At 44.1% G+C, this 11,242-nt stretch overlaps 2 protein-coding genes across 2 annotated transcripts; both read right to left on the bottom strand.

The window, feature by feature from the left end:
• Nucleotides 1–81: 81 nt before the first annotated feature.
• Nucleotides 82–4,604, bottom strand: LOC128112729 (protocadherin beta-18). Its single transcript, XM_052741985.1, has one exon. The coding sequence runs from the start codon at nucleotides 3,429–3,431 to the stop codon at nucleotides 1,056–1,058; it is 2,376 nt and encodes a 791-aa protein (XP_052597945.1). The 5' UTR covers nucleotides 3,432–4,604; the 3' UTR covers nucleotides 82–1,055.
• A 131-nt stretch (nucleotides 4,605–4,735) lies between these two features.
• Nucleotides 4,736–11,154, bottom strand: LOC128112719 (protocadherin beta-16-like). Its single transcript, XM_052741973.1, has one exon. The coding sequence runs from the start codon at nucleotides 7,866–7,868 to the stop codon at nucleotides 5,466–5,468; it is 2,403 nt and encodes an 800-aa protein (XP_052597933.1). The 5' UTR covers nucleotides 7,869–11,154; the 3' UTR covers nucleotides 4,736–5,465.
• Between the last annotated feature and the right edge of the window lie 88 nt (nucleotides 11,155–11,242).

Genomic DNA, 11,242 nt, shown 5'->3' with positions numbered 1-11,242 from the left:
AGATAAAGCAGTCGAAACACATCACTTGGAAGTAGATCAAATTTGAAGAACAACTGTGTTGAAAGGAACTGGAGATAAAAATTATTTTCTCTACAACCTTTAATTTGTCTCAGTTTCTAAATTTGACAATTAAGTTTCAATATAAAATGAAAAGCATCCTTCCAACAGTCCATCAGTGTTGTCACACAAAAATTTAAATGTGTTCAAATTTATGCTGATTGTCATGCAGACTATTACATTGTGTTTGCATTATACGACACAATCCGTTTTATATGTCAGCAAGAATGAACATCAGAAAGAGCTCTTGCTCTTGCGGGGGGCAGGGGGTGAGAAAGAAAGGGTAATGAAATCGCTGGGATAAGAAAGCAGAATGGGGGACTTGCAGGAAAAGGGAAGGGATCCAGGGGAACAGCAGAGGTTAGGAATGAATGAGACCAAAATGAATGACACGTTTGCAGAAGTCATGCTGAAACCCAGGAATTAGTATTCGAACACAAGAATTATCAGAATACTCAAAATCATAAACATGGGAAGGGTCTTGTAAGGGAGTAAGGGAAGTAACAGGGGATGCAGGGAGGTGAAGCCAGAGGTCATAAGAAACAAAATGCATGACATAGATGTGCGAAATTGTCAAAGAACAAAGTCAAATAAAGTTAAAATACTATACTTTAAAAAGAGTGACTGGCTAGAGACAGAACTCAATGGTAGAGTGCTTGCTTAGCATGCAAAAGACTTGCGGTTAATTATTAGCCACAAAAGAAAAGAAAAGAAAACAACAACAACAACAACAAAAGAAACCCTAATCTCAATTTTCTGTAATAAGAAAAGACAACAAATTATTGTGCACTAAGAAAGAATTAAAACCTCAGATTTAAAGTGGTACATGCTCTACTTAAAAAAATCACTAATGTAAAAACATTGTAAAAATTTAAATGTGACCTACTTGGAAGTTGAAAATGAAGTTGTGTTGTAGCAACTACTGCATGACTAAACTAATATTCACATGGCTGTATCATACATTAAATGGAATGAAACATTACTCAGAATTGGAGGCTTCAAAATGTGGGCTTTTCGTCACCATTGCTCTGGAAACTATGAGCATGAACATCAGGGTAAATTGGTTTCAAGAACTTGAAATCACTGGTATCAGAAGGGTCTCCCATCAGACACACCTCATACTGGTAGCTTTGGGACAGGGTCCCCGTCCCACTGACATCCACAAGGTGGCCAGGAAAGTGTCCCTCAGGAACAGAGCAGCCACCCAGAGAGGCCGCCCTGGCCCTCCTGCACAGCCTCACCCCCACAAACAGCAGCACAAACAAGAGGAAGATGGAAGACACAGAAGCCAAGGCAATGACCAGGTACAGTGTGAGCGCGTCCTCATCCTGGGCGGGGTCGCGCGCCACCTCTGGCAGAGGCAGGTAGGGCTGAGAGAAGCCATCCACCAGCAGCACATGCAGAGTGACACTGGCAGACCTTGGAGGATCTCCATTGTCCTTGACCAGCAGCAGCAGCCTGTGCTTGGGAGCATCTCGCTCACTCAGCAGCCTGGAGGTGTGCACCTCGCCATTGTGAGCCCACACGGTGAACAGCCCGGGCTCTGTGGCCTTGAGCAGCTGGAAGGACAGCCAGGCATTCTGTCCAGAGTCGCGGTCCACTGCCACCACCTTGGTGACCAGGTAGCCTGGCTCTGCCGCCCTGGGCAGCAGCTCTGTGCAGGGTGCAGAGGCGTTCTGCAGCGGGTAGAGCACGAAGGGCGCATTGTCGTTGGCGTCCAGCACCAGCACACGTACCAGCGCCTGGCTGCTGAGCGCAGGAGAGCCTTGGTCTGTGGCGCCCACGTGGAACTCAAAGGTCTGCAGGGCCTCGTAGTCCAGCGCCCTGAGCGCGAACAGCTGCCCATTGTCTGCATTGATGGAGATGAGCGAGTCTAGGGCCAGCTGTGGGTCTTGAGTGGGCAGCAGGGAGTAGGTGATGTGGGCATTGGAGCCTGAGTCTGAGTCTGTGGTGCTGATGGTGCCTATGTGCAGGGCGGGGCTGTTGTTCTCCCGGACAAAAAATGTGTAGGAGGTTTGTGTGAAGGCGGGGGCGTTGTCGTTGACATCTGAGACCTGCACTGTTATGGTGTGCTGTGTGGTGAGCCTGGGTGTGCCCATGTCAGTGACTGTGATGGTGATGTTGTACTCAGCTCTGCTCTCTCTGTCCAGAGCTCCTTCTGTCATTAGGATGTAAAAACTGTCTACAGAGGGTCTTAGAAAGAAAGGCAGATTTTCTTGAATGTAGCAAACCGTCTTTCCATTTTCTCCAGAGTCTCTGTCATTAATCCTAAAAACTGCCAGCACAGTTTCGGGAGAGTTCTCAACAACTTCATTGACAAGCGATGATATGATCAGTTCAGGGGGGTTGTCATTGATGTCTAAAACATGAACTATAACCATACATCTAGCAGAAAGGCCCCCGCCATCAACTGCCTGTATATTTAACTTGTAGGACTTTACCAACTCATAATCAAGCAAGGCTTTGAGCACGATTACCCCAGAGAAAGGGTTGATTTGAAAGGTTGCTCGAATATCTTCGGAAGCATCAAAAAAAGAATAGGTTACCTCTGCATAGACTCCTGAGTCTACATCTTCTGCAGAGACAGTAACAACAGGAAGTCCTACTGGGCTATTTTCTGGTGCCTGGGCTTGATACAGTTTCTGGGAAAACTGTGGGGCATTATCATTGATGTCCATGACCAGAATATGTATAGTGGCTGTTCCAGACCTGGGCGGAGACCCGCCATCAAATGCTGTGAGTGTTAAACTGAACTCCCGCTCCTCCTCCCAATCTAGAGGTTTGTCTAGCACCAGCTCTGGATATATCACCCCTTCGTCGTTGTCAAGAACTGTAATATGAAAAAAAGGGGTGGGGCTGATGGTGTAGTTTTGGATGCCATTGCGCCCTCCATCTGAGTCTAGGGCTCTTTCTAAGCGAAATGCTGCTCCTACAGCTGTGCTTTCTGGTATTTTTAAAACCATCTCTTTGTCCTGGAATGCAGGTGAGTGATCATTTATATCCATGATTCTCAGCTCAGCCCGGTAAATCTGAAAGGGGTTATCCATTAAAATTTGGAAATACAGTATGCAGGGTTCTGTGGAGCCACACAGCTTCTCCCGGTCCAGTTTCTCATTTGTGAGCAAGTCTCCGGTGTGGAAATCCAGGAGCAAATGCTGTTTGTTATCATCAGAAATCACCCTGGTTCTCTTTGCAGCCAGCGCTTCCACCCCTAGCCCCAGGTCCTTTGCCAGATTTGCCACAAATGATCCCCTTTCTGTTTCCTCGGCTACTGAATAACGTCCAAACTCAGAACCTGCCAAACACAGTCCCCCGAACAGAAAGAGAAATAGCACTTGCCTTTGTCTGGGGAAGCATGACCTTCTGGCTGCCATTGTTTCCTCACTACAGGCCCAAGCCACGGCTCCCAGCAGTCATAAACCTCAGATGTTCCACTTAACTGGAAGGATCGAGGTTATTCTTTCCTTTCTCAGTCTTGAGGAGCCTCGGCTTTTCTCCCAGCGGTCAGGATTTTCTTTTATTGGTTAGTGACTCCTGGTGCAGTCTCAGTTAATTTTCCTTGTGTCTCTCTTTAGCCTGCAGCGCCACCATGTGGCCACGAACAGATTGAAAACGCTGTTTCCCAGGTTTAAGTGTCCTTATTTCCTACAGTGGCTTTTCTTAGTTTTTCACTTTTTCTTTTTGTTTGTTTTGTGAAAATAATACTGAGCTAGAGGTCCATTCATACTTTTTCTTCACAGGTTCATGGGAAATTTAAGATTCTAACAGTTGAATAGGAGGTTTGTAGCCGTAACTTTGTTTCACTGCTAGATCTAACTCCACGATAGTCCTTTCATCCCTGACATAGGCTCATGCCATCAAAGGAAAAATTGTGAGCATGTCGTTTGATAACATATTTCACAGTTCTGGAAACAAGAGCACAGGAACACAAGAAACGGGCAAAAGAACTCTTTGGCACGTTCCTCAGAAACCTTATTCAAACTCTGTATCACATTCCTTGAACAGAAGCACTACTCGGCATCCATAACTGAACAATCATGCTGTCTCTCCTCTGTGCCCCAGAATGCCTATTACTGTGACTCATGCACATCACCAAGCTTATTGTGTAAATAACATTGTTTTCAGTTTTATAAGAGTCTATCTCTCTCCTTCGGTATGTGACCTACTTGGGATAGGAACTGTGTCTTATCTTTGGCAAGTCATTCAGTCACTTATGTTTATTGTGTCAAAGCATGTACAAATGAACTATAAGGAGAACAAGAAACAGCCTGTGGCCATCAGTCCCTACCATTTGAAAATCATGTTATTTCATTTACTTATACTTAAAAATTTCTGTTCCTTTCCTTTTGTTTGTCTTTATTTTCTTATAATAGCCAGTTGAACAAAAGTCCCATCTTTGTTTAAATGTCCCTCTTAATAAAATCTAATATGATCTGATTACTGTACATTAAATAAAAGATCAAAACTATGACAAAGTAACATATCTTAATGATGTTGAAAGCAAAGATATATCAATAAAACATCTTCCTCACAAAGGATTTTAATCAAAGGCTCAGAATGCTCTAACTTTCCCACTAAAAGCAAATGATATAGATTGAACCTTAGGCTATGTACATGAAAAAGATTAGATAGAACCCCAAACCCCAGCTCTGCTGCACAGAAAAGTCACCACATCTGCTTGGTGATACACATATGCTGTTTATTCAGCAGAATGCAACTGGATTGTAAGCCACTGAAAACTCAATGTCTATCTAAGGTTTCCATGCTGAATTAAAGCAAATTATTAAATGCTTCTATTTGATGCCTTAGAATGCCAAAATTTGCCTTCATGGCCACAAATTTAGGCACATCTACACAAACAATATCTTACAATATGTTTGTTCTCAAATTGACTAGATGCTTCTATTACTTATGACAGAAATAGATTTTAAATGAAGATATATGAACAAAGAGAAATAGAACTATAAAATACTAGGATGGCATTAGATAACTATTATATATAATGAAAACCAAGGACTAATCAACAAGACTGCCAGAAGAGAAAGGGAATGCAGACATACCGAGTAGTATATGCATACATAACAGGCAGTGCAATATTTTAATAGTTCAAGAAGTCTAGAAACAGAACGCTTACATGAAATGTGCAGAGCTAATGAAGTCAACAAGGGCAAAGTGGTAGAAAAGTTTTAACAATCACTTTAACTGTGTAGATAAAGCCTTTTCACTTACTGGGATCCTATGAAGAAATTCTATGCGATAAATAAGAGTAAAACCAGCCCTATGACATTTAAGCATAAACCTGAACACTGATGAGTAAAGTGAAAATTAAAATTGTTGTTAGTAACAGGTATACAGAACTTAGCTAATCAACAAGAATATTAGGAAGTAAATATCTCTTAAGGAGATTTCTAATAATGATTAAATCCAAAACTATTCCGGAGGGTAGAATTTTCCACTAATTCTTTTCCAGAGCACTGGGGCAGGGAGCTAGGGAGAACTGGCTTTACGAATTTAAAATCGCTGGTCCCAGAAGAATCGCCCATCAGACATACCTCATACTGGTAGCTCTGGGACAGGGTCCCCGCCCCACTGACATCCACAAGGTGGCCAGGAAAGTGTCCCTCAGGAACAGAGCAGCCACCCAGAGAGGCCGCCCTGGCCCTCCTGCACAGCCTCACCCCCACAAACAGCAGCACAGACAAGAGGAAGATGGAAGACACAGAAGCCAAGGCAATGACCAGGTACAGTGTGAGCAAGTCCTCATCCTGGGCGGGGTCGTGCGCCACCTCTGGCAGAGGCAGGTAGGGCTGAGAGAAGCCATCCACTAGCAGCACATGCAGAGTGACACTGGCAGACCTTGGAGGATCTCCATTGTCCTTGACCAGCAGCAGCAGCCTGTGCTTGGGAGCATCGCGCTCACTCAGCAGCCTGGAGGTGCGCACCTCGCCATTGTGAGCCCACAGGCTGAACAGCCCGGGCTCTGTGGCCTTGAGCAGCTGGAAGGACAGCCAGGCATTCTGTCCAGAGTCGCGGTCCACTGCCACCACCTTGGTGACCAGGTATCCTGGCTCTGCCGCCCTGGGCAGCAGCTCTGTGCAGGGTGCAGAGGCGTTCTGCAGCGGGTAGAGCACGAAGGGCGCATTGTCGTTGGCGTCCAGCACCAGCACACGCACCAGCGCCTGGCTGCTGAGCGCAGGAGAGCCTTGGTCTGTGGCGTCCACGTGGAACTCGAAGGCCTGCAGGGCCTCGTAGTCCAGCGCCCTGAGCGCGAACAGCTGCCCATTGTCAGCGTTGATGGAGATGAGCGAGTCGAGGGCCAGCTGCGGGTCGTGGGTGGGCAGCAGAGAGTAGGTGATGTGGGCATTGGAGCCTGAGTCTGAGTCTGTGGCGCTGATGGTGCCTATGTGCAGGGCGGGGCTGTTGTTCTCTTGGACAAACAGGGTGTAGGAGGTTTGTGTGAAGGCGGGGGCGTTGTCGTTGACATCAGACACCTGCACTGTTATAGTGTGCTGTGTTGTGAGCCTGGGTGTGCCCATGTCGGTGACTGTGATGATGATGATGTATTGCTCTCTTTCTTCCCTGTCTAGCGCTCTCTTGGTTATTAAAGTGTAAAAGTTCTTTCCTGAAGGTTTTAGAAGAAAGGGAAGGTCCTCCTGGATGGAGGAAATCACCTTTCCATTTTTCCCTGAGTCAGGATCTCTAACACTGAAAACAGCAACTACTTCATCAGGAGAGTTTTCTGGAACTGGGCTGTTAAGTGCAGACAGCATCACTTCTGGGGGGTTGTCATTCACGTCCACCACCTGCAGGAGCAGAGTGCATTTTCCTGAGAGACCTCCCCCATCCGTGGCCTTAATATCCACTTCATAAGAGGGAATTGTTTCAAAATCTACCTCTTTTCGTAGCCGAATTTCCCCTGTTAGAGGATTTACTTCTAATGTCTTGCTGATATCTTCTGAAGGCTGAGAGAGTGCGTACAGTACTTTTCCATTATCTCCACTGTCTAAGTCACTGGCTGAGACTGTGACTACCAGGGACCCTGTGGGGCGGTTCTCTGGAATTTGCACTTGGTAAGTTGGCTGCTGAAACTCGGGTGCGTTATCATTGATGTCTACTACTTCAATGAGAACCCGCGCCGTCCCAGACCGGGGAGGAGAGCCGCCATCCAAGGCTGTCAGGGTTAACCTCAGCTCGGGCTCCTCCTCCCGATCCAGTTCTTTCTCCAGCACCAACTCTGGGTACTTCCTGCCATCGCTGCGGTTGCGGGTTACAACCAGGAAATGAGAGTTGGAGTTGACTTCATAGCTCTGAATGTTGTTAATTTCTACGTCTGAATCCAGAGCATTATTTAAAGGGAATGTGTTTCCCAGAGGACTGTTTTCTGGTATTCTCAGTATCATTTCCTTTTCACTGAACACTGGAGAATGGTCGTTTATGTCCTTCACCCTCAATTCAGCCTGAAATACCTCTAAAGGATTTTCCATTAACACTTGGAAGTGTAGAACACAAGGTTCAATGGAGCCACATAGCTCCTCTCTGTCTAGTTTCTCGTTTATGAGCAAATCTCCAGACTGAACATTGAGCTGCAAATGCTCTTTATTTTCCTGGGAAATGATCCGAGCCCGGCGGGTGGAAATCTCTGCCAGCTCCACACCCAGATCTTTCCCAAGATTTGCCACAAAGGAACCCCTCTCCATTTCTTCCTGTATGAAATAGGGACCCAGCTCCGTGCCTGCCTCAGACACACTCAGCAAAACAAAGAAAATCAGGACTTGCCTTTGTCTCATATTGTGCATCCACGCAGTCTCCATAGCTCTTTCCTCTTTCCTGTTTGCTTCACAGTAGCTTCGTCTATGCCCAGGATCCTGAGAGCACCGTCTCACAGTCCAGAACGTCAGAATCAAGCCTCCCAATAGAATATTTAAGGTTTTACACTCGCTCTTGCTTGGCTGAGGAAAGCGCGTCTTTTGCTTCTAGGTGGTGAGAAACTTGTCAGGAGAAAGAGATCGCAGAAGCAATTCCTGTGCTCTGTCTTCTTAACCTGCAGCGCCACCGCGCGGCCTCATGGAGCCTTACATGTTCAGATTTAACAGGAGACAAAATTCTCCAAGACATGTGGAGTAAACTATATAATGTGAATCACTAACTTTTTTCAAGTTGCTTTTGTGCGTATAAATAAAACACTGAGGTATTGCATAAAACTAAATACAAAAATAAATTTTCATTCATGGTATTGAGTATTTAATGCTGCTAATGTGTCAATGACTAAGTAAGATAGTATAATCAACATTTGCATTGAGGGGCAAAGTCTCAAAAATAGCATGGGGAATGTTTCACAGGCACATAGTTTTCGTTATGCACACCACAGAGATAGAAATTAGCAGGCAATGCAAAAATTTCAACCAGTGAATTCTAGAGAATGTAGACACGCTTATTAAAGAAGGAATGGACTCTGTCTTCTCTCCAACATCCAAGGAAAGAATGGTAGGTTTTCCCCACGTTCAATTACCAGAAAATTATTTCATAAATAGACATATGTGGACCTGGATTGATTTTTATATTTGGCATGAATAATGCCTGTGTCTTGTAATATACAGCTTTGGGATATAACATACACTTAAATACGTCCATTTAAAGTAAAGCTTGGAGCCCTTTAACATATACACAAAGTGGTGCATCCATCATCAACGTCAGTTTTGGAGCATATATCTTACACCAAAGAAGAACCTCACATCCCTTAACTACCATCTTATTATTTCCTCTTTTTTCCTAGGCAGAGACCAAAGGAATAATTAGTCTCCTTTTTTGATTTCTATGGAGTCCTCTATTGTAGACTTCCATACGAATAGAATGATAGAATATGTGGATTTCTGAGGTCAGCTTCCCTCCCTTGGCGGGTGCTTTCAAGGTTCATCCAAACTCTGGCATGTGTCAGTATTTTTATTACTTTTTCTGACTGTAGCAGGCTCACGTTTATTTCGGCATTTGGAATGTTTCTACCCTTTTGCTTTTCTGAACAATGTTACCATGAAGACTCCCATATGTATGCGTACACACACACACACACACACACACACACACACACACACACACATTTGGTTTTCTGAGATAGGGTTTCTCTATGTAGCCCTGGCTGTCCTGGAACTCACCCTGTAGACTAGACTGGCCTTGAACTCAGGTCCACCTGTCTCTGGCTCTCTAAAAGCAAGCACCACCACCTCCCAGCTCATGTACATATTTTTTTTTTTTTTGGTTTTTCGAGACAGGGTTTCTCTGTGTAGCTTTGCGCCTTTCCTGGATCTTGTGCCGTAGACCAGGCTGGCCTCGAACTCACAGAGATCCGCCTGCCTCTGCCTCCCGAGTGCTGGGATTAAAGGCGTGCGCCACCACCGCCCGGCTTCATGTACATATTTTATGGTAAGCTGAATTGCTTACCACATGATATCTCTATGTTACCCATTTGAAAAACTGACAGGCTGCTTTCGAAAATGGCTGCAGCATTTTACATTTCATGAGCTGTGTGTCAGGGTTTCAAAATTATGACATCCTCCCGACACTGATCTGATGCTTTTTTCCTTGACATCCTGGGAGGTCCAAGCATCTTGCTGTGATGTTGATTTGATGAGCGATGTTGTACAGCTTTTCGGATGCACATTAACCATATCTTCTTCAGAAAATATTCTGTTTTTTTGCTTATTTTTAATTAAATCATTCATCGTTCAATAATTGAGTTGTGACAGTTTAACAATAAATTTAAATTTATTCTATTAGGTCCTATTTAAATTTAAAGATAGAGCTTACATTCTATATTGAAAGCCTGGGTAATCTTTGTATTCTTTTGTTTAGATTTTCTGTTTCCATAATTCGAATTGAGTTGCAGTGAAAATTCACGATGAGCAGGGCAGGAAGTTCAGTGATAAAGCACATTTAGCATGCATGCGACTCAGGGTTTGAATTCCAGTACTGCACAGACACTGATACCCTTATTAATTCATCAATTTTGCTAATTGCTCCAGAAGTTGTTAACTGGATTCCTCAAACCAATGAGGTCTAAACTCTTGTTATGGCAATCTTTATATATCTTCATTTGATAACAGGTGGTATTCCTAAACACACACACACACACACACACACACACACACACACACACACACACACGAATAATTGCTAACTCACATAGTGGGGTTTATGAAAAGATTTAAAACATAATAAATGTAGGGACTGGAGAGACTGCTCTGTGGTTAAGAGTACTTGTTGCTTTTGTAGAGGACCTGAATCTGGTTCTCAGAAACCAGGATAGGCAGCTCAGGGCCCTTTGTGACTCCAGATCAAAGAGATCTAATGTCTCTGAGGGTACCTGAACCCATATGTACATGCCCACATACAGACACATCTATGTATAATTAGAAATTGGCAACAGAGGGAATAATATGACAACCCCTGAGTCATCCAGGACCCCATCTCTATTAAGTTCATTCCATACTATTTCAGCCCACCATTCCTATCACAGAACCTACATGTGCACTCATCAGACCATACACATCCCAGGGAGAACATAGTTTTAAAGCAGTGATTCTCAACCTTCTTAATAATGCTGTGACAATTTAATAGAGTTTCTCATGTGGTGATCCTCCAACCATAATATTTTGTTGCTACTTCATAACTGTAATCTTGCTACTGTTATGAATATTAATGTATATATCTGATAGGCAGGATATCTGATATACTATACGACCCCAGAGGTGTTGAGATCTACAAGTTGAGAACCACATTAAAGGGTTGAAAAGGTGGGAATCCCCTTTCAGGTGAGATATCTCCCTTTGAAAGTGTTCTTGGAGGTTTGCAGTCGTGTATCAGTGATATGGTCCTTACCTAGCATGCCTGGGGCCCTGGGTTTATCCTCAACTGAAAGGCTTCAGAAGCTGCTTCTTTTTACATCTCACTTTACCCCAGCCACATGCCCAGATCTATTTGCCAAAGAAAACTGTGAAAATGTATTCTTTTGACTAAACACACAAATAGCCAGAATGGAATTTGAAATCCAACAGTGAAGATGGGGGCAGGGAGAAAGAATGAATATTGTCAGGTACAGTTTCTTTCACTGGCCAACATTTCTCAGAAGAGAAAAGTCAATTTTACTGCCATGCTATTTCAGCTTAGCAGGTAAATAAGGCGGCTTTCTGCA

The sequence above is a fragment of the Peromyscus californicus genome, unplaced genomic scaffold (genome assembly GCF_007827085.1).
Source record: "Peromyscus californicus insignis strain IS unplaced genomic scaffold, ASM782708v3 Scaffold_17__1_contigs__length_78620276, whole genome shotgun sequence".
Classification (NCBI taxonomy): domain Eukaryota; kingdom Metazoa; phylum Chordata; class Mammalia; order Rodentia; family Cricetidae; genus Peromyscus; species Peromyscus californicus.
This window is presented reverse-complemented; position numbering and strand designations above follow the sequence as displayed.

Coding starts and splice junctions, on each gene's coding strand:
- LOC128112719 (XM_052741973.1), bottom strand. CDS start 7,868: ATGGAGACTGCGTGGATGCACAATATGAGACAAAGGCAAGTCCTGATT.
- LOC128112729 (XM_052741985.1), bottom strand. CDS start 3,431: ATGGCAGCCAGAAGGTCATGCTTCCCCAGACAAAGGCAAGTGCTATTT.